The sequence below is a fragment of the Chlorocebus sabaeus genome, chromosome 10 (assembly GCF_047675955.1).
Source record: "Chlorocebus sabaeus isolate Y175 chromosome 10, mChlSab1.0.hap1, whole genome shotgun sequence".
In the NCBI taxonomy this organism is placed as follows: Eukaryota; Metazoa; Chordata; class Mammalia; order Primates; family Cercopithecidae; genus Chlorocebus; species Chlorocebus sabaeus.
The window spans coordinates 123,837,005-123,861,671 of NC_132913.1; the positions used below are offsets into that span (position 1 = coordinate 123,837,005).

Sequence of the window (24,667 nt, forward strand, 5' to 3'; positions counted from 1 at the left end):
TCAATTGAAGTCTATTTCCTCTGATTGTGTTCTTACCACAATTTAGAAGTGGGTTACTTGCTATCTTCCACCAATAACCTTTCACATCCTCACACAATTTAAATTTCTCTTTTGAGCTTTCCCTACTCTTTAATCTTTTTCTTATTTACCCTGTTTTATTTCTTCACGTAGGCTTTCTCTTCTCTGCATTTACCCCATTTTTATGCCATGGTTTTTCATCCAGTCATTGGCCTGACAAGTTTTCAGTCCTTCCAACGAGGACTAGGCGGGGCTGATGATGTCCAGGCCCCAATATTAGCAGTGGGACCTGGACTTCAGCTATCTCAACTTCAAAATTAGGATGTTGAAACAGTTCATTTGTAAGATCCTGTTTTAGTTCCAGCAACCAAATTACCGAGTCAGTTCAAGGACAACAACTTTATTTCATTATATAAAATCTATTACTAGAGCAAAGAATTAATTTATTAAAATAGATGCAAGATACTATACAGTGTACATCCCTTAATAAAAAGCTAGTGTACTGATGATATACTCATTGCTTACTAATTGTCAAACTAGAATATTCTTTAACTGTCACATTTTAAATTTGACAGCTAGTACTGATGACAGGAAGAGTCCAACTTGGAAAGACTGTGGAGGGCGTCAAGAGTGAATTTCAGTTATATACAAACTTGGCGTGGATTAAAGCTATGGGAAGTTGTGATGAACACCCAGCTAGGTGTCCAGCCTGGGAAAGGCATAACAGCACATGCAGTGGTTAGCAGGTTTGCGGCATCAGCTCACCTGCAAACTGCTAAGTTCCTTCCCCTGAGGGCTTCCTCAGGCGGGCAATGGTGAATCTTTTCTTTGGCGAGTTGGGGTCCTCTCCATCCCAGAGAGACTCAAGCATGGTTCTTCAGAAAGGCATTACTTTTTCTTTTTTGCCTTTTTCTCTTTCTTTTCTTTCCTTTTCCCTTTGTCCTTTGCCTTTTCTGTGCTGCCTCCTGTTATCGCCAAGGCTCGTTTTTTACCCAGAGGGGTTTTGGCATACCAGTTCTGAAATACAATAAAAGTTTCGGAAAAGGTCAGAATGATACCAATTCACCGCAATACTCTTAAAAATAAAGAAAAGCCTGCTAAGCAGGAAGGGGCAAGCAGCCATTGTACTTTGGGCATTTAAGGTATGCTTAATACAACCTCTTTCTCAGTGGGTTTTCCAGCCTGTTTTTCTGCATGATTTGAAACTTCAACCTGTATTTCTGCATGATTTGTTAACTCAGGGAGTTAACAATTTCAGAGAATCACAGGCTAAATCTAACCAGCAATCCTTCTCAACTAAGTCGCCTATTTTCCAGGCATCCTACTGTGTCCTGGGGTTGGGTTTTCTCGGGAATGTGAAGGGTGCTCATGGTTCACATGTGGGCATGTTCAATGAACAATGGACGGTCATTCAACTACTCCGGGGGAGGTGCTGTTGAAACCACGGTAGAAATAATGAAGCCCAAATACCAACCAAGAACTTAGTGATTGTAACTGGCCCCACAATGGCATTTTTCTCAACCTTTGCATTTTATTTGAAACCTAAGAAACATTTGGGTTTATAAACTTTATAATAGCAATATTTCATTGCAGGATGATATTACGTGTTATTTATCAATTGTCCTAGTAATGGATATATGACATCTGAATTTTTGGTTATTATGAAGAATGCTGAAGTTCACAATTTTTACACATCTTCTTGTACCTATGTGAGAGAACTTCTTTAGGGCACATAGATAGAAATAGAACTCCTGGGGTTGTAGGGAATGAACATCTTCCATTTTACTTGATATGGCTAAATTGCTCTCTGAAGTGCTGTAAGTGGGAAATTCTCTCAGTCTTTGTACATCTGTTTTTTTTTTTTTTTTTTTTTTTCTGAGACTGAGTCTCGCTCTGTCGCCGAGGCTAGGGCGCAAGGGCGCGATCTCAGCTCACTGCAACCTCTGCCTCCCTGATTCAAATGATTCCCCTGCCTCAGCCTCCTGAGTAGCTGGGATTACAGGCGTGCGCCAACACCCCTCACTAATTTTTGTATTTTTAGTAGAGACAGGGTTTCACCATGTTGGCAAGGCTGGTCTCGAACTGCTGACATCAAGTGATCTGCCCACCTCAGCCTCCCCAAGTGTAGGGATTACAAGCGTGGGCCATGGTGCCCGGCTTCATATGTCTTAAAATGTCTCTTTTCTCCTGTCTCTTGTATGCCAGTTTAGCTGGATACAAATATTAGGCAGACAGTTGTTTTTCCTTAGCACTTTGTAGATATTATTTCGCTATCTTCTGGCACCTATGGTTGTTAAAGAGATGTCTGATTTCCCAATTGTTTCTTGGTAGGTAATCTGGTAGCTTTTAAGACTGGCTTTTAATCTTGTTCTTAAGTTCCCAACAATATATCTAGGTATAGATTGATTTGATTTGTTCTGCTGGTTACTAGGAGTTTATTAGTTAATAAATTATTTCACTTGGAGTTTATTTTCAATCTATCTTTAATTCGGGAAAATTCTCAGTAATAATGTCTTTAAACAGTTGTTCCTCTGACACTTACTGTACTCTTTTCTTCTAGAACTTCCATTATTGAAGGTCAGCGTCTTCAACCCAGCTTTGATGGATCTTTATACTTTTATGGATTTTACCTTCTTGTTTTTCTGTACTGACTACCAGGGGGTGCTCCCCAGGACCATCTTCCGGTCCACAGATTGCTCTTTGACCATGTTTAGTTTAGAGTTCATACCTCTTTCATTTCCTTTGCCACTTTATACTGATTACCATATTTTAAATTTCTAAGCTTTTTCTCTGCAATTCAGACCTCAGTTTCTGACTCTCTAAGCTTTCTTTATGTAACATTTTTTCATAATTATCTCTTCTCATTTCATTTTTTCCCCCAAAATGTTCTGTACATTTCTAATGGAAGTCATACTCTCATTTATTTTTTGAACATATTAATTATATTAATTTAAATATTTTGTCAGATTGTATTTAGCACTAGATTTCCTAAAATGTTTTCGAATTTTGATTTTCAGATTTTGTGTGTGTGTGTGTGTGTGTGTGTTTTATGGAGTCTGGCTCGGGCACGCATCACCGCACCTGGCTAATTTTTGTATTTTTAGTAGAGATGGGGTTTTGCCATGTTGTTCAGGCTGGTCTCGAACTCATGACCTCAAGTGATCCACCTGCCTTGGCCTCCCAAAGTGCTGGGATTACAGACGTGAGCCACCATGCCTGGCCAAGATTCATTTAGAGTGGGAAGTTTTGTTTTGGGCTCTGTCTCTCTCTCCTTATTCTTTCCTCCATAGCAGTTCTACAGTTGCTTCTGTAAGATCCTCTAAACTCAAATACAGAACCAAGTCTTATAATGATGTTTTTGATTGATGCTTCCCTTAATGCTTCCTGGTGATATTAGGGATATCAAAGATCCAGTCATAAAAGAAGCAGGCATTATTTTATCTTTCACAAACCGTTCTTTTTGTTTTTGTTTTTGAGACAGAGTCTTGTTCTGTCACTCAGGCTGGAGTGCAGTGGCACGATCTTGGTTCACTGCAACCTCCATCTCCCAGGTTCAAGGATTCTCCTGCCTCAGCCTGGGACTACACGTGTGTACCACCACGCCTGGCTAATTTTTGTATTTTTAGTAGAGACAGGGTTTTGCCATGTTGGCCAGGCTGGTCTCGACACCTGACCTCAAGCGATCTGCCTTGGCCTCCCAAAGTGCTGGGATGACAGGCATGAGCCACCATGTTCAGCCAACTCTTAAACTCTCTTTGATTTCTATCCTTTATTTTTCTCTATGCTGCATTCTAGGCAATTTTCTTTGCTCCCTTTTTCAGTTCTTTTGTTTTTTCTCTTTAGTTTTGTCAAATCCACAGATATTTATTCACTGAGTTATTTATTTATTTATTTATAGTTTTTTGAGACAGAGTTTTGCTCTTGTTGCCCAGGCTGGAGTGCAATGGCACGATCTCGGCTCGCTGCAACCTCCGCCTCCTGGGTCCAAGCGATTCTACTGCCTCAGCCTCCCGAGTAGCTGGGATTACAGGCATGTGCCACCACGCCCGGCTCATTTTGTATTTTCAGTAGAGACGGAGTTTCTCCATGTTGGTCAGGCTGGTCTTGAACTTCCGACCTCAGGTGATCTGCCTGCCTCGATTCACTGAGTTTTTAATTTTAATGACTATATATATTTTTTCACTATCAAAAGTTCTATTTGGTTCTTTTTCAAATTTGCCTGTTTTTCCTCCCTAATGTTTCTGGTCTTTAATTTAAACATACTTATTTTGTAGTCTCTTTCGGAATGTCCTTTTATCTCAGATTCTTGGTAGTGCTATTCTGTTATTTGCATTTGCTGACTCTCCTTGGGGTAGATTATTGCTTGTGGCTCATAATTTTTTATTATGAACTCATCTTCAGCAAGGCTGGTATTTCCTGTAGGAATCCTATATACCCTGACTTGGCTAAATTTCCATACAGAGTGGTTTTTAATTTTGCTTTTGATGTGACTTCAGGGGTTTAATGATACCATATCATTTTAAAAAATTATATTAATATTTCAACTTGAGATTCTGGGACTATGAAGGTAGTACAGATTTGGAAATTTGACGTGCATAGTGTAGCTTGGATTTTGATTTCTTATGGGCCACTTTTATTCCCCACCTAGATCCTGGAGAAGATCACAAGTTCCTTGATACTTCCTCATGGCAATCTATAAAGTGTCCCAGCTTCGTGCAGTTCCAGCGTTCTGTCTCTCACAGGCCTCCCCTTGCCTTACTGTTTGGATCTTATACACCCCTAGGCTACCCATGCATTAGCTCATGTAGTTGTTCTTGTCTTTGAGATGTACCTCTCTGTTAGTGGCACTGGGGGATTCCCTCCTCCTCCTTTTCGCCTTGGCTCTGTTTTTAACATAAGGTGACGTGGCCATGTACTTAAGGCGATGAACTCCTAATTTACCGAGACCCAGTATAGAATATAGTTAATGAAGTTGGCTTTGGGGAAAGGTATGAATTTCAGCTCTGCTACTTTCTAGTTGTTACTTTACTTGCCTTTTGTATTGTTTATTTTATTGTTGCTGCAGTGAATTTCCAGAAACATGGTGGCTTAAAACCACACATTTATGATTTCACAGGGTTGTAGGTCAGAAACCGGGAACGGGCCTCACTGGGTGACAATCGAGGTGTCTGCAGTGTTGTGTCCCTTTCTGGAGGCTCCAGGTGAGAATCTTTCCCTTGCCTTTTGCAGCTCTCAGAAATCACCTGCTTTTCTGGCTTGTGGCCCCTGCTCCACCTTTGGATAGCAACGCTGGGCTGCCTGGAGTACCAACATGCCTTCTCAGACTGCTCTCTCTGGTTCTCTCTTCCAACTCCCTCTTCTGCTTTTCATGATTACACTGGACTCGCCAGGGTAATTCAGGATAATCTATCTTCAGGTCAGCTGACTAGCAGGCTTACTTCATCAGCAGCCTTATACTGCCTCTGCCGTGGAACCTCACTTATTTTCAGGTTCCAGGGACGAGGATGCAGACGTCCTTGAGGGGCCATTATCCAGCCTACCATGACTCTCCATATCTCAGTTTCCTCGTGTGCAAAACAGGGTGTTACGAGTCTAAATGAGTCAGTACAGTGGCTGGCATATAATAAGCAGTCAATAAGTGTTAGCTAACATTATTAGACTTACTATCATCGTTTTCATACATATTCTCTCCATCATGTCTGTGGAGCAGGGTAGAACGTGCTTGGAGAATCTGCAAGGTCTTCATCTGAGATAACGTTGTTGGAAGCACAACGAGGGGAAATTTCTCAGGGTTTGCCTCCTTAGCAGGAACCATAGCAATGGTATCACATTATTCAGGAGAGTGTGAGGGTGTCATTCCATTTATCCATGTGTTTAATTAACGTGTCCCTAAACAAATTTATTAAGCATCTACTTGGGGCTAGGCACAGGGCCAAGCACTGGTGCTGTAATGGAAGCACAAAGGGATTGGGTGGAAAGGGGAATGGTGGGAAAATGATGCAGTTTCTTTTGAAAATGAATAGAGCAAACAAATACACCAAGAATGGATGTGTGAAGCATATGCATTCTCATCCCAGGTCATAAAAGGGTAGTAATTCCTTTTCTTGAATAGTATGATCGACCTCGAGCACCTATAGATAGAAAAACTTCTAGAGATTACTTTGGAAAGTTAAAGGCTCAGCCATGAGAAAGGATAGGCTTCCACACCCTATCATCTAACTTCTCAAAATAAGGAGGAAAATTAGTATTTTAGAAAGGAGAAAAAAACTGGGAATTTCGGAAAAGAATATGATGTATTATTTGAAGAGGATAATATCAGCAATTATGAACAGGTTTAAACAGTTAATGAGAATATGTTAATAATTCAAATGCTTGGTAAACACTCAGCTAGAGTTAAATCTTTTTTTCAGCCTTGCTAGAGCAGGGGTCAGCAAAATACGGCTGATGGGCCAAATTTGGCCTATTGTCTATTTTTGCAAATAAAGTTTTATTGGAACCCAGCCATATGCATTCATTTCTGTATTGTGTATGGATGCTTTTGTACCCTGATGCACAACTGAATACCTGTGATAGAGACTGCATGGCTCTCAAAGCCTAAAATACTTACTATCTGGACCTTTATGGAAAAAGAGTGCCAACTCCTGTGCTAGACCATTATTGCTGAAATCATTATTGTGACTATTTGTCACCTTTCTAATGCTTCACTGAAGAATTAGGGGCAAACCAGGAAGGAATCATAGTTTTAGATTTGCTGGAGAAGTGATGTGTTGCAGAGGGAGATTTTCCTGATGTGAAGCAGGCTCCCAGAGATGGGCTCGGATGAGAATTTCAATGCCCCTTCTGGTGACTGCACAGCCGATACTGTGGTGGCCTTCAGTTGCATGCATGTAATCTTCTCTTACCTTTGGAGTTGGCCAGGGAAAACTTCCTTCAGAAAGACAACACCACTGGATTTATTTTGGCTCAAAGGAGAGCAAGCAGAGTTTGAGGAGTGCCCACTGGCCTGGGCACTCCTCCTATGAGAGAGGGTGTTGGAAGAAATAATTCTCAAAGTTTCCTTCAGATCCAGAAATTTCTGCGAATAGGTCAGAATGTATTCAAACATCGGAAAACTAAATTTTGATGAATTATCTTGTGGCTTCCTATTGCAAATGAACTGAAACTAAAAAACAAAGTGTTCCATGACAATTATGGGCCCCAAACAGCATTGGCTTGAACTATCCTATTTGGGGAATGATTTCTCTATGCAAAACTTATTCCATAATACCAAATAGGAAGTAAAAACCAAAATAAGTATATGTGCCTATGTCAATCCAATGGTTTTGAAGTTGCTACTCAATTCTGTAATTTGGCTGTTAATATATAAGGCCACACACCATGATTCTCCTGAAATTTGGAAGACACATGCTTTACTGCCAAAACCCCGAAGATTTTGTCATCCAAAATTTTAGGTTTCCAAATGTCATTGCATATGGCAGAGTTCTAATTCATGAAATCCATGGAACTCCAGAGGGAGGAGGCAGTGTGAGGAGTGTTTGCTGCTAAGATTTGGTCATCAGGGTGTTCCATTTACCTTAAAGCTCTCTTCTTCCTCTTTGTACACCGGATCCATGCTGGTTATCGCGGTAATAAACTCAACTGCAGTGAGAGGTTTATGAATTTGCCGCCGGAGTCTCTGATCTGTGAGCACAGCTTTAACCACTTTGACTATATGTCCTTGGGTGAAGCCGTCAGTGACCTTCGCCAGGCAGCTGACATTCAAGGCACTGGTGAGGACTCCTCCATTGCGTTCAATGATTTGTTTCCACAGAACTGTTGTATCCAGAAAAGACACAGAGAACAAGGGTTACCACTGAGAAATCAGTGCCAGTTTCCCTCTCGGTTGAAAGTTGCATCTCATCAAGAAAGGAATACACAGAAGTCTACTCTGACTTATTTGTAACTCAAATGAACCAAAGCCAAGTAACTAAATGCTTTCCTCTAGAGAATTTTCAACCATAAGCCATACATATCAATGACCCTGAGGTCTACAGATCTACAAGTGCCCTGCAAATTAACAAGGAAAAACACAAAACCACCATCAGTATAGTTTTAATGTGGTACCTGTAAAGATGTTGACAATCTTTCAACATTTGAAATTTTCATAGGGTGTATAATGGCATCTCTTCTCAACAGAATATTGTATTTCCCAAGTAATTTGGATAAGGAGTTTAACTTATTTTTTTAGATGTAAAGTTAATATCTTACATTATTTTTACATCTGGAATCAGAATGCAGATTCCAATTTTCATCAGCTACTGCCAGGGTCAGTTCCCTTTCAGTGGAAGACACTGTATTACACATTGTATTAAATAGAGCAATTTGACCCTTATTCTTTCCCCCTCAGCGACTGTAAACACGCACTGGTTGACAAGAGTCCTTCAGATGAGGGCCTGGGTGTTCTCTGGTTTGTGGGACCTGGAGTAAATGAGATATTTCAATCTGAACACAGGGGTGCTGTGAAAATGAATTATGAAATAATTCTGGGTGCTTAACTTTAGAGATGGAATGAACTCCTGTACAATCCTTAAAATCATTCTGTATTTGGAGAATTACCTCTATTCTGTAAAGGGAACACAAAGGAAGTAAAGGAGACTTGCTGTAACTTATTTAATTATATCCAGACAGTGGAGAAGGGTGAAGGGTGTTTACAAGAGCATCTGTCAGTCTCAGCACTGGGATAATCTGGTCAAATATCTCTAAACCATTTTGAGTTTACTTGAGGAACACTTGAAACCATTTTTAAAAAATATCAATGACTACCTGATCTGAGCATTGTCAGGCCTGGTAAGGGGTTAATTCTGAGTCTGTTAAATGACTACATCATACAAGTATGTTGATCCAAAAATGGCTGATAAAAGGAAAAGATCTACTTACTGTAAAGGAATACAATGGCTTATAATGCAACTATGAACCATGCTGGAGAATCTGGCTTTCGGGCTGTGAGCTATTCCAGCAGTTCGCCCCCACTGTCCTCTTTTGGGGGGTCCTTGACCCTGTGGGTGAGCTGAGCTGCTGGGAAAGGATGAACTGTACCTTGGGGCCTGCCAGTTTCTCTGAGCTGTGGATGCTCAGGCATCCAGGGTTTGGAGACCTGCAGTGAAACCAAGGAGGGCTACAAGGACCCCAAACTGGCCTAAAGGATCATCAGATCCCCAGTCTACTCTGCTCCTTCCTTGGTGGGTTTCTTTGAGCTTGAGCCCCAAACTAGTCTTATCTGTAAAACAGGCGTAGAAGGATTGACTTCTCAGTGCTGCTGTGAAAAACAAGCCCAACAGTGTTTATAAAACACTCGGAAGTACAGCAGCCCGGCATTTGGTGGGGACTTGACTTTCTGTAGCTACGTTACTGTTGTTATTACAATAACAATGATTGTTCATTCCATCTTGCACTGAAGTTTCCTAACCCTCATTAAAACATCAACTACAAAAGACAACACAAAATAAGCTACAGAGTGTTTCAAAGCCTGTTTGCGTAGGGATGGATGGCAGCAGGTGAAGATTATCCTTATCCAAATATAACTGTTGCAGAGTTAGAGATAAGAAAACATAACCCACGGTAAAAATGATCAACAACACCACCACCACCTAGCCCACATCTTCACTTGAGATCCGGCGTGTCTGCTGGTCACATTTATAACATCTAAACAAAGTACCAGCGGGTCTGAGTGGTGACTCTGGAAGCTGAGAAGGGAACATGATCTTTGGGAGAGTCACAGGTAAGGCCCCAAAAGCTGAAGTCGACATCCCAGGCTGGGTTGCACGCTTGTGGGCTAGCAGGAGCAAAATTCCTACCTGTGGTGCCAAAGGGAACCATCAGTGGGAAGGGGTGAGGGCCACGTGCTCCCTGGCAACCAATAACTCTCTCCCTGGCTTCTCTGTGAGGTCACAACAGTCACAATCTTGGAAGTTTTCTGCTCACATCATCTAACCTTTTTGCAGGAGTGATCACTTGATGAGTAGAGATGCAATAGTAACGGAGTACAGTTACTGTACTGGGAAACGGTGAACTGTACCGTGGGGCCTGTCAGTTCCTCCAAGCTGTGGACGATTAGGCATCAAGGCTTTGGAGACCTGCAGTGAGACCAACAAGGGCCAGAGGGACATGTAAACCCGCTGCTGCCCATTTGAAGTGTAGGATACTTGGTATTCATGGAGAGTTTCGGTCAAGATTCCTCTCAATACATGACTCCTTGGTTGCTCTCCATAGATCACCATTTTTACTGGAGTTGCAGCAAGAGAGCTCTGTGAGGCAGTCCCAGCTGTGGTGGGACCTGCCCACCTGCCCACTCATCTGAAGACCCAGAGAAGGGGATGCAAAACCAGGCTTGGCTTCCTTCCTGCAGCTGATGAACTTGAGCTGTTGGTCTTTCAAAGAATCGCTTCTATTGCTTTTACACAACCACCCACTCATGGGTTCTTGGCCCTTAAATAGCTGCTCTGGGGCCCACGGTGGTGTCAGGTGTGGCGGGAGGCACAGCACGGTGGGCTGGGTGGAGACTGGAGCTGGCAGTGAGCATGGGAGCCCCAGAGGCTGTGGGGTCTCTGGTCTAGGAGTGCAGTGGGGAGCACAGATGCACTGCAGTCTTGGGGTGTGGTGAAGGCTGTGTTGGTGAGGACCGAGGCTAGGGGCCCCAGAGTGCTGAGGGCAGTGGAGGGGCTCTCCAGGCCGAGTGCTGAATTTTGCTTTGGTCTCTTGGATGCAAAAGTCTCCTCACATCTTCAGACCAATCTACATTCTCTTTCCCTTCTTTGGATGAAAGCATCTGGCCTTTGGCTCCCCTTCATCTGCTGTCGACATTCCCAGTGGATTCTGTCTTGGCTGGCGCTTGAGATGACACAGTCTCTGAACATTCATTTTTATTTGGGGTTTTCCAAACGCCTGAGAGGTGAATAATGTGATATGGGTGAGCTTCTGACCCTCTGAAGCCTGGAATTGCAGAAAAGGCTAAAGACAGATCCTGGACCCATCTGACCAGACACTGGGTCCGGGTGGGCCTGTGATGAATTGGGTTATTAGCGAAATTGACCCCAGGGAGAGGCAAGAGGAGGAGGGCACTGGGAATGTGGAGAAAAGGAAGCCCGAAGGGATTTCTGGGGACCAGACAGGGCATCCATCAGCCTGGGGGGTGGATTTTCTTTGCAGAGACAGCTTGGTTTGGGGGAAAAAAGGAGAGATTGAATGATGTTTGGTGAACCTGACGGCTGCGTTTCCTCCACAGATCCACCCTTCACTTCTCAGCACTGTCTGTCCCCACATGGCCTGGAGGAATTTGAGGAGTGGGGCCGTGGGGACTGTCGCACACCTTCGAGCTCCATTGCGGGTGGAGAGATGGCCAAGCTGCCGTCCATGCTACGGATTGGCAGCCCTTGCTTTATGGACTGGAAGACACCACGTTTGATCGCCACAAAGATAAGAACAGTCTTTCTCTAAGACAGATGTCCCAGCCACTGTGGCTGTGAAAACTTCAAGGTCACTGGAGGAAATGCTGGACGAGGGGCAATGATGTCAGCCAGAATGGTGGCCTGAACACATCACTCCCCAAGACGGGAATATTGAGGAGCATGTGCTTCAGTGGACAGAACCCAGGGCCTGAGAGCAGTGTCTGGTGCAGCTTTATCATCTGCCCATAGGTGGAGGGACGCTTTCTCTCCTTCCTCTCCCATCACAATGCTGTGAGGAGATTCAGGTAGGAATCTGTAGTGTGATTTGAATCCTAAAGGATGCGTGGTGTTTTATCAAAAGAACAAAATTGCCAGTCATCCATCAATAGCTTCATTTTTAAAGGGCCTATAGTTTTGTCAAACAATAAAAACCATTCTGTCCAGAGTCCAGAATAATGCTCCAGCCCCTTTGAATTAATAATACCCCACCTTATTCCATTAACATAGCTTAAAATATAGACACAATACAAAAAAGGAAGAAAAAAAGAAGAGTGCATGAGAGGAGAGGGGGTAGCCCTGCTAAGGCCAGGGGCGTGGAACGCCCGGCATCGGCTGTGTGGGCTGTGGCGAGATTGTGTGCCCGCCCGTCTCGCGCTGTCTTCTTTCTTGGCTGGACAGCCCTACCCCCATCATCCATATTTTTCATTCTTGCCAATGTGATCTGGCTGGAGGGAACATTGGCCTCTTCTGGGTCTAGTCCTTAATATCTCCTGTGACTCCTCCATCCTGTCTTCCCTTGCTCCTTTTGATGCTGGCTGGGTGCAAAGGGTTTGTGGTGGGGGTGTTTTGAGGCCCTAAAAGATGAAGAAGGCACTAGATGGATGCAGAAATAGCTGGGCCTAAAATCTTCCTGTATTTTGTGTATAGCATTGATTTAGAAAGCCAGGATCACAATTTATTGGCCGGGCGCAGTGGCTCACGCTTGTAATCCCAGCACTTGGGGAGGCCGAGGCGGGCAGATCACGAGGTCAACAGATCAAGGCCATCCTGGCTAACACGATGAAACCCCGTCTCTACTAAGAATACAAACAAAATTAGCCGGGTGTGGTGGTGGGCACCTGTAGTCCCAGCTAATTGGGAGGCTGAGGCAGGAGAATGGCGTGAACCCAGGAGGTGGAGCTTGCAGTGAGCCGAGATTGCGCCACTGCACTTCAGCCTGGGTGACAGAGCAAGGCTCCATTTCAAAAAAAAAAAAAAAAAAAAAGCCAGGATCACAATTTATCAAGATGGAAATAAGCACATGTTGCAAACACAGTGGCTAAGAAGCTAGCTGTTTATAGCATGTGGGGAGTAGGGTGTTGTTCTTTTAGCAAAGAAAATTGAGCAGCAACTTATGAACAGCCAGAGAGGACCATATGTGCCCTCTGCTTTGCAGTGCTCATGTGATTGGAGAACGAAGAACAGACACCAAGTCTGACCTAATCACTGTATTACTATCATTCACGCTGACCACCACTGCCACTGCCACTATGGCCACCACCACTGCCACCACGGCCACCACCACTGCCACCACGGCCACCACCACTGCCACCAGCACCTCGACTGCTCCTGCCACTGACCGTCCTCATCTCCAGTGTCAAATGTGACCTTTGCCACCATTCCCAACACCCTCCCCAGAGCCACCCACACCGCCACCAACACAGCCACCCCATCTCTGCCTCCTCAGCGTCATCCCACACTGCCTCCACCCCTACTGCCAGCAAGCACTTCTGTCTCCATTAGCACATGCTGTCACCTCCGGCCAACCCCCTCCACCATCTCTAACACCGACAGCGCCATCGCCATCTCACCTCCAAGTCCTCACCGCTCCCCCACCAGTGCAGTGTTGCGGCGGCCCCACCACGAGCCACCCCTGTGCATTCACACCCGTGTGTCCTCGGCTGCCCTCGAATCTAGGCTGGCCCTGTGCCTTCCTCTTGACCAGCAGAGGGTGGTGATGGTCACTCTGTGTGGCTTGTGAGGCTGGGTCACAAGAATCTTTTCAGCTACTGCCCCAACTTCTTGAAACATGTGCTCATGAGATAACTCCTCGTGGGACCCAGCTGCTGGGTGTGAGAAGCTGCACTGGGCCAGGTCGACATAGGCCCCGCTCAGTGCCCATGATGGCAGCAGCAACTCCAGTCACATGCGCGAGTGATCCTGGGTATCCACACTGTCCAGTCTCCAGATGAAGGAGCCTCAACTTTCATGTGACTCTCACGTCATGAGGTACATTAAGGAGAATGCCCCAGCTCTGCCCAGACAACCATTGGAAGCACACAGTGGAATAATGTGCTGTTTGAGCCTTCAGGGAGGATTTCACACAGCACTAGATAACGGAACGGCCGCCAGTACTCTCCTCAGTTTCCCTTGCCATTCGCCATTCCCTCCTCCTGCCCAGCCCACGCCACCCTCTTCTCTTCCTCTACCTCCACCTCCACTGCTGCCAACACCCTTTCTCTCTGAGGGCCACATGGGGCCAGGTGCTCTGCTAACACCTCGTGAGTGTCACAGCAGCCCTGTGGTGTGAACCGTTCTCCTGCTTCACAGATGAGAAGATGGAGGCTCAGAAGGTGACTGACTTGTCAGGGTCACCCAGCTATGCAGGGGCAGAACCAGGATTCTGAGCCAGGCATCCTGAGAGCCCCGACCCAGGCTCCTCCCCGCTCCACTGCTTTGCCTCCCAGGGGCCCTTTTTTTGTGTCATTCCCATTAAAAAACATGTTTCAAAAGTAGTGGATTTTGAATCTAGTTAAGGAGAAAGCATTGAAAAAGTAAGCTCTCCTTGTATTTTAATGTTCATTTTAAGTAAATCATCATGCAACTGGACTTTGAGACTGGAAGAAAAAAAAAAAACCTAACCCGGTGAAAAGAAACTACGCTCTATGAGGAAAACACCATCACCATGGGTGCAAGATGAATGATCCTATCTACCTGTCCCAAGAAGAATCAGTACCCACAAGGCTTTTGTCACTGTCAGGGCCAGAAATCATAATCCTCGTCCAGTTTCCTTTTGTCTTGGGTAGAGAGAAATATGCTAAGAACAGAATGTGGCCTAGTGGCTTACATCTGCAGCACGTGCTCTGTGTTGGGTGCAGGTGCGCACACCCCACCGGGTGCAGGCTCCCCTCAACTCATCTGGTGCGCACTGGGTCCAAGGGCCGCCCTCCTGGCAAGCACACAGCGGACAGCCCAGCCTCAGCTACCATGCATGGGAAGGCGCTGGGGGTACTTGCCGTATCTGGAAGCATAGTCTGGTCTAGGCACCAAAATAATTTTCTGGTAAACTCTGCAGAAAGATTGGAGTTCCGCATCGAAGGGACGCCGTGTGGTCCCCACAATCAGAATCCGGTCATCTGGTTTCAGGAGTTTCAGGATTTGGGGAAGGTGTCTTTTCAGGCGTTTAGGTTCATTCTGGGAGACAGAGAGAAAAAAAATTGGTTCACATACAGAAAAAAAGAATGAAAAAATGAAAGAAAATTTACTTAGAATGTGTTGCAGCATCGTTTGTTAAAGTGATTGCAAAGCTCTGACAAACACAATTTCTTAAGGTTTGTCCTGGGATGGGTCTTGGAATGTGCTTCCCAGTATGACCCAGTGGATTTTAATTGTCAGTGTTTCCTTTCCTCAACCTCTGGTGTCCAGATTTAGAGGGTGGGAAGGAAGGAAGCACCTTGACCCTAGGAATGGGAAGTGGTGGCTGATTTACAAATGGAAGGAAGCTCACTGGGACTTGTAATGAGCTGTGGTGCTCCCATTTTCCTGAGTTGTTTGGAAGCTGGACACAAGACTTCCTTTGCCGATTGCTGAAACAATGAAGAGCCCAGCTCCTGCATCTCATGTCTGAAAAATACCTGGTTACATAAGATTGTGAAACTTATCTCTCTGAAGCAGTTGGGAAATAGTTTGAACCTGAATTATTTTAGTATAATCTCAGCACTAATGAGGGAGAGGAATGAACGAGGACAGGCTGGCTGTTCAGCACCCCAGGGAGGACGATTTCCAGCCCGTGGGAGTCAGATCTGACCATGTTGCCATGGGCAACAGCCTGGCCGCCAATGAACCTCGCCCCCAGTGCAGACAGCAAAGAGGAAGCCTGGGAAGGAGGAGCACACCAGGGGCAATGGTGAGAGCCTCTGCAGAGACTTCCCAAGCACAGTCGAGGCCATTTTTGCTCCCATTTGGCTGATGGCTAATGATGTTCCTGCATCTTTTCATGTGCTTATTGGTCATTTGTGTATCTTATTTGGAAAAATGTGTATTTAGATTGTTGGCCCACTTTAAAAGTTGGGTTATTTGTCTTTTTTATTATTGAGTTGTAAGGGTTCTTTGTAGGTTCTATTAATAGATAGAAAACCCTCAATATTACATGGTTTGCAAACATTTTCTCCTGTTCTGTGGGTTATCTTTTCACTTTCTTGAGGATGTCCTTTGCAGCAAAAAAGTTTTTAATTTTGATGAGGTGCAGTTTTTCTTTTGTGGCCTGTGCTTTTGGTGTCATATCTAAGGAACCACTGCCTAATCTAAGGTCACAAAATTTATGCCTATATTTTCTTTTAAGATTGTTCTAGTTTTAGCCCTTATTTTTAGGTCTTTGATACATGATGGGTTGATTTTTGTATATGGTGTGAGGTTAGGGTCCAACTCTTTCTTTTGCAGGTAGCAATCCAATAGTCCCAGCACCACTTATTGAAAAGATTATTCTTTCTGCATTGAATTGTCTTTGCACCTTTGTCAAAATGAACTGTAATATAAGGCTTTATTACTGGATTCTTGATTCTGATCCACTGATCTATGTCTCTTCTTAGGCCAGTACCATACTGTCTTGATTGTTGTAGGTCTGTGGTAAGTTGGAAAATGAAATTGGGACATGTGAATCCCCCAACTTAATTTTTCTTTTGAAGAATGTTTTGGCTGGATCTCTTGAATTTCTGGATGAATTTTAGGATCAGTTACCAATTTCTGCAAATAAGCCAGCTATTTCATGGGAATTGCATTGAATATGTAGGCCAATTTGGGAATTATTACCATCTTAGCAAGATTAAGTCTTTCAACCAATGAATACAAATGTCTTTCCATTTATTTACGCTTCCTTTATATTTTTCAACAATGTTTTTGTAGTTTTCAGAAAAGTCTTGCACTTCTCATGTCAAAGAACTTTGTGAGAACAATTTCTTTTATTTTTGAGACAGAGTCTCGCTGTGTCATCCAAGCTGGAGTGCAGTTGCACAATCTCTGCTCATTGGAATCACCACCTCCCGGGTTCAAGTGATTCTTGTGCCTCCTGAGTAGCTGAGATTACAGGTACGCACCACCCATGCCCGGCTCATTTTTGTATTTTTAGTAGAGACAAGGTTTTGCCTTGTTGGCCAGGCTAGTCTCGAACTTCTGACCTTAAGTGATCTGCCTGCCTCGGTCTCCCAAAGTGCTGGGATTACAAGTGTGAGCCACCGTGCCCAGCCCTAAGAACTTTGTGAGAACAATTTCTATAGAGTGGTGGGGGCAGCAAGCTGCTGGTGGTGGGTTGAGGGGTGAGACTCACCTTTAAGGAACAAAGCAGGTGGTGGCAGTGACTGGTCATGTGGGGTGCACATGTGAGCTGCCCAAAGAACAATGGAAGTAGGACTGATCTGAGGGTCCTGGTGAGGCTGGAGACTGAGAATCCATGGGGCTAGAGACACACCTGCATGGTCTGTGCCCATCCTCAGCAACCCAGTTGCCATGGTGATGGCAGTGTGATCCCTGCCCTTTCTGAGGCAGGACATGATACTGCTACCTTTGTGTCCTGAAATGGCAGGGACATTTGAAATGAATCAGCCTATTTGGATAACAAACATTGATCCTGGGCAATGTCCAGAGTGACATCCTTGCTGACGGTGAGGTGCAGTCCCATGAAGAGGGGACAGAAATGGGTGTGTCATTCAATTGGTAGTTCCCCTACACTCAGACCACCCCGTTCCAGTGCAGAGCTGTCCATTATGCACGAGACCTGTGCACTTATCAATCATGCCAGCAAACCCCCCCCACAGTCACCTGGCCACCTCCAAAACTGCCGCCCCTACCGCGGGGCCTGCCAGTCCCTCACAACTGTGTTTCTTTGGGCAATTTCAAATTAGTGGCTAGCATCCAGGCAGCAATTTCAATTTGCTATTCTGCAGTTAGGTCCACAAAACCACCGCCACAGCCAGCCCCCAGAAAGCAGCAATTCCTTGGTGAGGCACTATCGTGATGTCAGGGAGGCGCTTGCTAGATGAAGTAACAAAGGGTAATGGGGCAGAAAATGCAGGAGCAGCCTGTGCGCCTCATTCTTTACTGTCTTCGCCTCAGACACAAACAACTGACTGAGTGCACTCGAGGCGCAGATGGGAGGAGACACTGCTCTCCTTCTAGGAGGAGGAGAAAGGGAGCGGGCCTGGTCCAGGTGTCTGCCGGGGGCAGGGGTGTGTTTGTAAAAGTGGCAGGGGTTGGGGGGGCGTACTTGGAGTTTGCACTTTGCTGAAATTCTAGAGGTGTGAAGGCTTCTCTCAAAGGTTGCTGAGGACAGTGAGAGGGGAACAGGAGTGTGGGCAGGAGGACAGAGAATTCCAGAGTAGGGCCCATTTGGTTCTAAGACAAGAGGGCCCCAAAGGCAGGTTTTGGGATGATGTTTAGAGCAGCCCAAGGGCTGAGAGGGCCGCAGGGATGCGGTGTGGTTTAGGTGCACCAGGAGGGCTGACCGTATGGGCAGAAGGCGAAGCTGGTGGTTTGCCCTGGGTGTCTTCCAGCCCGTGCTGTGCATGGGCGGGAGAAGGTCCTGGCCTCTGCATTCTGGCAACCTTGTTTCTGAATCCCAGCATGAGCCCCGAGCAGCTGTGTGCCTTCTGGGAGCCTTTGTTCTCTTTTGTGACACAGAGAAAACAATGCCTTCCTCTCAGGGTTGCTGGGAGTTTCCCTGACATATGTATTGTGCTTGGGAAAGAGGTGGTGTTCAATCCACGTCCCCCACCGCCGCCGGGGTCCTCCTTTTCCTGTCCGCAGCAGTGTCCCTGCACCCGCGAAGTTTGGCTTCCATGCTCGGGAGGCGTCACTGGTCTTCGCCATGCCCCATCCCCGGGTGAACTTCCTGCCTCTGACTGTGGGAGGGGCCTCACCCCAAAGGCAGAGGTGCTGGAGGGTGCCTTCAGTCACTGTGGATTTTCAAGGGGATTTCCTGGAGTCCCTTAACCCCAGGGCAAGGTCAGCCCTGCTGCCTGTATGGCGGCTGTAGCTGGTGGAGTGCCAGCCTCCTGGATGTTCTTCTCTGCGCCTCTGTGCCCTTGGGATCAGGGCAGTCTTTGGGACAGAGGCCGGTGCAGGTGGGAGGAAGGACACTGGGCTCCCTAGGTGGCTGAGTGATGCAATGAGGAGCCCGTTACAGTGCCTCCTGGGCTCCTCTTGCCTGTGGATGCCTCTGCTGCCCTTGGCTTTTGGTCACCTTCGGAATGTAGACGTCCAGTGCTCATGGCTACCTGGGGCCCTGGTGGCTGAGGATCTTGGATGAGACACAGAGCCTCAGAGGCTGGGAGGCTGGGAAGGACAGCAGGACTGGCCCAGTCATGGCCCTGGAGACGCGGGAAGGCAGCAGGAACTCTGCAGCCCTGCTCCCTGAGGGCAGGCCCCGCAATGCTATCACTGCACGGTGCAGGCCGAGTGGAGCTGGAGTTCCGTGTAGAGCTGGGCATGCACAAGCAATGGTTTCCTCCCCCGCCCCTCTCCTGCTGCAGCATTGGAGCCACGGGTGGAAATACTGGGGGTGGGGGGTGGAGGATGGTGTTCATGCCTCTTGCAGCTCTGAGTCTGGGGTGGCTCAGGTCCCCTGGTCGGCCTTGCAGATGCTCAGGAAGCCGGGGTGCCCTTTGGCTTGCAGTCCCCTAGGACTTATCCCAGGATGTGACTCCTGGTCCTCAGTGCAGTTGACCTCCCCAACAGACGACGGACTCCTCTAATGGGAAGGGAACCGAGAAAACGTCCAATTCATCCACAACAAAGACCATGCCTCCGGTGGCCTTCATTTCCTATAGGGACAAAGCGAGGCATGGGCAGGGTTTGCGCGAATTAGGGACGGTGCTGAGAGGTTCGCTCTGTGTCAGCAGCAAAAGGGCTGATTCAGGGCAGGGTTCGGCAGGCTCAGCTGCTGCTTCATGGCTTTCCGTTCCCTCCTCAGCAGGCCTCCTTCCCCTCACATCCACTCCCTTTGTGCGAGGGTGTCTACAGGGCCTATATTTCATTCCCTGCCTCCAGCTTTCTCTCAAAGGCCCCCTCTCAGCGCTTCTTCCCCAGTGCTCCTCTGGCTCTCTCAGGAGGAACATTCCCATTCCCCTTGCTCTCCGAGATTCAGGCGTGCAGTGAGCAGACAGCCGCAAGCACTGATGGCAAGCCCAGGGCACTGTGGGAGAATGCAGGGGGCTGCATGAACTCGGAGTCCGCGCAGGCTAAAATGCTTTCATTTAATAGTAAAGGAAGCGGAGGCTCAGAGAGGTTAAGTTTCCTGTTTAAGGACACACAGCCAGCTGTGTGAATGCTGTGCATGGCTGGCGTGAGTTCCAGGCCAGTGTCTCCCATTCTCCAGGCTGATGTGTGGTGGGAGAGGGAGAACCCCTGCCCATGAATGAGCCAGGTTTCTGATAACTCCAGGTGTGTGACACCTGGGACGAAACACTGCCCTGCATTTCTCTTAGATGTGGGACCTGGTGGAGAGCCCTGTCATTCCTGCCATCCATTTTGCATAACTACTTGTGGACCTTTTCAAGTTTTTATGCAATGCAGCAACTTCGCCAGCAGAGGGAGCGAACTACTAGAATCCCAGATTAAATAATAAATGAGTTCTCTGAAGACTTTCTGAAATGACAGGGCAATCAAGGCTCATTTGGGGAAGAAAAGATTGAGCTTCCACTCTTTATCCAAATAATCTCTACCTGCGAAAAGTGATGTATAATACATAAGGATCAAAAGTGATTAAAATCCTTATGAATTTAATCAGAAATTCACAGTTAACCACTATTTGCTTTGGTGCAAATTGATGTGGAATAACAATCTCGTGTATCTGCACATTTTTTTTTTTTAACTTGTGGGAAATTTGCTTTGTGGGGGGAAGTGGCGGGTCGGGGGGACCATTGAAAGGAGAGAAAAGAAGGAAGGAAGCAATTGAAACAGGACTCCCTGGAGGCCCCGAATGCTGTGCACTTAGCAGTTCTGTTGAGGGTCTTTGTTCATAAATTTTGGGTCTTTTGCTATGTATTATGATGAACAATAGGAAATCCTAATAATAACTCCTATGTGTGCCATTTGCTTTAACTGAGCAGAGTTCTCTAAATTGTTCTTTACCTCTGAATCGTATGTCTGGGTGGAAAATCCCTCTCCCCTTTCTTCCACACTTTCTTTCCTTTCCTTCCAAACTATGCCTCATAAAGTCAGACCACAGAACCCTTTCAAATACAGAGAGGACAGACAGACAGAGACCACTACAGAGAGCCTCTGTGTTTCCTTACTTGCTTGAAAAGGCAAGACCTTCTGGAAAAGTAGAGGTAGGCCCTGGTAAGGGCCTCCTTTGGAGGAAAGAAAAGGCCAAAGTAAGGCATGAGAACGTCCTCACCGTCTTTTCTGTGTTGGGAACCTTTTTGTAGAAGGTTTTTTCTGTGTCTTCAATCCACACCACGGAGGGCTGGAGCTGTCGAGCCACCTGCAGAGGAAAAGGCAGGGCCCTGCTTGTAAATGCACTTCCCTCTCAGGTGTGCAGAGCCCTGGTTGTAAATGCACTTCCCTCTCAGGTGTGCAGAGCCCTGCTTGTAAATGCACTTCCCTCTCAGGTGTGCAGAGCCCTGCTTATAAATGTGCTTCCCTCTGGGGTGTGCAGAGCCCTGGTTGTAAACATGTTTCCCTCTCAGGTGTACAGAGCCCTGGTTGTAAATGCACTTCCCTCTGGGGTGTGCAGAGCCCTGGTTGTAAATGTGCTTCCCTCTGGGGTGTGGAGAGCCCTGGTTGTAAATGTACTTCCCTCTGGGGTGTGCGGAGCCCTGGTTGTAAATGCACTTCCTTCTGGGGTGTGCAGAGCGCTGGTTGTAAATGCACTTCCTTCTGGGGTGTGCAGAGCCCTGGTTGTAAATGCACTTCCTTCTGGGGTGTGCAGAGCCCTGGTTGTAAATGCATTTCCTTCTGGGGTGTGCAGAGCCCTGATTGTAAATGCACTTCCTTCTGGGGTGTGCAGAGCGCTGGTTGTAAATGCATTTCCTTCTGGGGTATGCAGAGCGCTGGTTGTAAATGCACTTCCTTCTGGGGTGTGCCGAGCGCTGGTTGTAAATGCATTTCCTTCTGGGGTGTGCAGAGCGCTGGTTGTAAATGCACTTCCCTCTCAGGTGTGCATCCGCTCTCCCAGGAGCAGGGCGAGACGCTCCCTGTCCGGCTCTCAGCTCTGCTGCACAGGCACAGGAATGTTCTGTAGCTCGAAACCTGCCCCACCACGTCCCCTCCTTCACAGCAGGAGAAGTCCCCCTCCCTCCCCTACCCCCTTCCTCTCTCAGTCCTGTTCTGACAGGCAGGACAAGCTTGAGGACAAACATTCTGCTCTAGGACCCCAACATCCTCTCAGTTTGGCTTGAAAGAAACCCCCAGTTTTCTGCTGAAAATGAATGGAGAACTGGGCCATGAGTTTTAATTACCGCCTCTGGCCGTTCCCAGGTTTATTCAAGTTTGCTTACCATGAGAAAAACCCGTTTCAGCACTCGGGCCCCCACGAGGCTATTTGTTCATCTCTGTTTGGCTGTGCCTTTGTGGCCCAGGCTCCCCGTGAAAGGCGGCTCCGAGCCCCTCTGGACAAGCAGGGCTTCGCGACAGAGCTGGGATGGGACTTACCGTGGGCCCGTGAATAATTGCTGTACACCTAACAATCTCTTCAAAGCACCCCCATGATAGCGAAGTTCAGGTATTTTTGCAACAATTTGTGCTTTGTGCGAAATTGTGACAGATAAAAGCCGTGGTGAATACAGCGTTATGTACTCCTATTTTTATATTTCTTAAAACATCATTAAGGCAGCAGGCGTGATTTTAAACCAAGACAGTCATTCAGTGAGTGATGGAAAAATCACTAGGGACACTCCACTGTGTCTGCCTCTCCGTCATTATGTATGAAGTGGCAAGTCGGGGCTATAAAGCAGATTATGCACCTTCAAAGGCAGAAGTGGGCACTGATTGAACTGGATCCTTGCGCTGGACCAACGCCTGGGTCGGCTGCATTCCCAGGCCCCAGCACACACGGACATTCAGAGAAAAAAGAGTGCCAGCCAAACACCATTTGGTAGGTGTTATTTTGCAGACCCAGAGTCACAGAATTTAGGAACTCAGAATCCCAAATTTTAATCCTGATCCCTGAGCCGGTGTGGTGTGATAACTGCAGTGAGTGAGCTGGCAGACGTGTGCCAGGCATCGGCCACCCATGTGCCCAGCATCACACATAGCCAGAGCCAGTACACACCTGGCACTGCCTCCTCCTGGAGGCCTTCGCACATGTGGAATAACCTGCTCATCTCATCTGAACCCTACGAAGCAGGAACCCCTGGTATCATCCCTGTTTGCAGACAAGGAAACTGAGGCTTGCAGACATTAAGTGACGGCCCTGGTCACACAGGTCCAGTGTGGCAGCAGCAGGACTGGAGGCCAGGCTGGGGGCTGGAGTCTGTGCTGGCAGCTAAGGCAGCCTCCATGGGTTCCCTCATCTACTCTCACCACCACTGTGAGGGGCCAGCCCTAGGACCTCTGCTTCGGAGCTGAGAACTGAGGCCCCAGAGACGAGTAGGTGGTCACGTTACAGTGGGGAGCTAGTTGGGCATGAGCAGGGCAGGAGAGGGCTCCTTCCAATACATACACACACCAGCAATGTCAGGTGACCATCCCATGACGGGCAGGAGGTTGTTTACTGTCTCTATAATAATCATTGGTCACAGCCTGCACTAGCCAAAGGCAGTCTCCCGATAAACAGAAACACCGGAAGCTGGCGATCAGCAGCTTCCCAATAAGATCTCAGGGGTTGGGCCAGTGGGTTCAAGCATGCGCATTAAGAGGCAAAATGGTGGAGTTTAAGTGGTCTAGGACCTTCCAGGGACATTCGACTGGTAAGGGAAGAACGTCTCAAGTGAGCATGTGCACAACTCCAGTAAACACACTGCGCATGCTCCCTCCCGGCCACTGTGCATGCGGACAGCACACCCCAAGGGAAGAATCAGGGGAGAAGGGGCGAAAGACCCCAGAAGCATGCCAACATATAAAACCCAGGCTGGAGGGCAGTGGCATGATCTTGGCTGACTGCAACCTCTGCCTCCCGGGCTCAAGCGATTCTCCTGCCTCAGCCTTCCAAGTAGCTGGGTTTACAGGGGCGTGCCACCACGCCTGGCTAGTTTTTGTATTTTTAGTAGAGATGGGGGTTTCACCACTTTGGCCAGGCTGGTCTTGAACTCGTGACCTCAAGTGGTCCGTCCGCCTCGGCCTCCCAAAGTGCTGGGATTCCAGGCGTGAGCCACCGCGCCCGGCCAGTGCACCTGTCTTTCAAGTCACCCACCCCGCACTCTTCCAAGTATCCCTTCCTTCCTTTCCTTCCTGCTCTAAAGCTTTCTAATAAACTTCCACTCCTGCTCTCAAACTTGCCGAGCCTGGTCTCTCCTTCTGCCTCCTTGGTCCAATTCTTTCTTCTGAGGAGGCGAGAACTGAGGTTGCTGCAGGCCCGTACGGATTTGCCACTGCTAACATACTTTGGTGCCGCATGACTTGGATACGTTTTGCTGCTAACAAAACCCAAACCCTCATCTTTAAATCCCAGAGGCCTCGCCCTCTTCCTTCATGGGCCATCACTTCTACGTCAGATACCAGTAAATACACTGTGTATGTTCCCTCCTAAGTGCTGGCAGGCCACTGTGCATGTGGACAGCACACCCCAAGGGAAGAATCAGGGGAGAAGGGACGCAAGACCCCAGAAGCATGCCAACGTATCAAACTCAGGCTGGAGTGCAGGGGTGCGATCTTGGCTGACTGCAACCTAGAGCACCAGACCTCCTACCCTTCTTTCTGCTGAATGTAGGGGTGACCTGCATTTGTGGGCATTTTATTTTGGCCTTGCCACTAGGATTTTATTTTTTGGCATGATCAGGGAACATTTTTACACTGCTGATGGGAATGTAAACTCG

At 47.1% G+C, this 24,667-nt stretch overlaps 1 protein-coding gene across 5 annotated transcripts in view; it reads right to left on the minus strand.

The window, feature by feature from the left end:
- Nucleotides 1-402: 402 nt before the first annotated feature.
- Nucleotides 403-24,667, minus strand: part of DRC11 (dynein regulatory complex subunit 11) — a 168,349-nt gene continuing 144,084 nt past the window's right edge. For all 5 annotated transcript variants that reach the window (XM_038001338.2, XM_038001337.2, XM_038001335.2 and 2 more), the window contains 4 exons: nucleotides 21,091-21,177; nucleotides 14,717-14,894; nucleotides 7,592-7,830; nucleotides 403-1,035 (listed from right to left, as the gene is read on the minus strand). In XM_038001338.2, coding sequence (XP_037857266.1) covers nucleotides 907-1,035; nucleotides 7,592-7,830; nucleotides 14,717-14,894; nucleotides 21,091-21,177 — 633 coding nt within the window. In that variant the 3' untranslated portion in view covers nucleotides 403-906. The remainder of the gene's footprint in view (nucleotides 1,036-7,591; nucleotides 7,831-14,716; nucleotides 14,895-21,090; nucleotides 21,178-24,667) is intronic.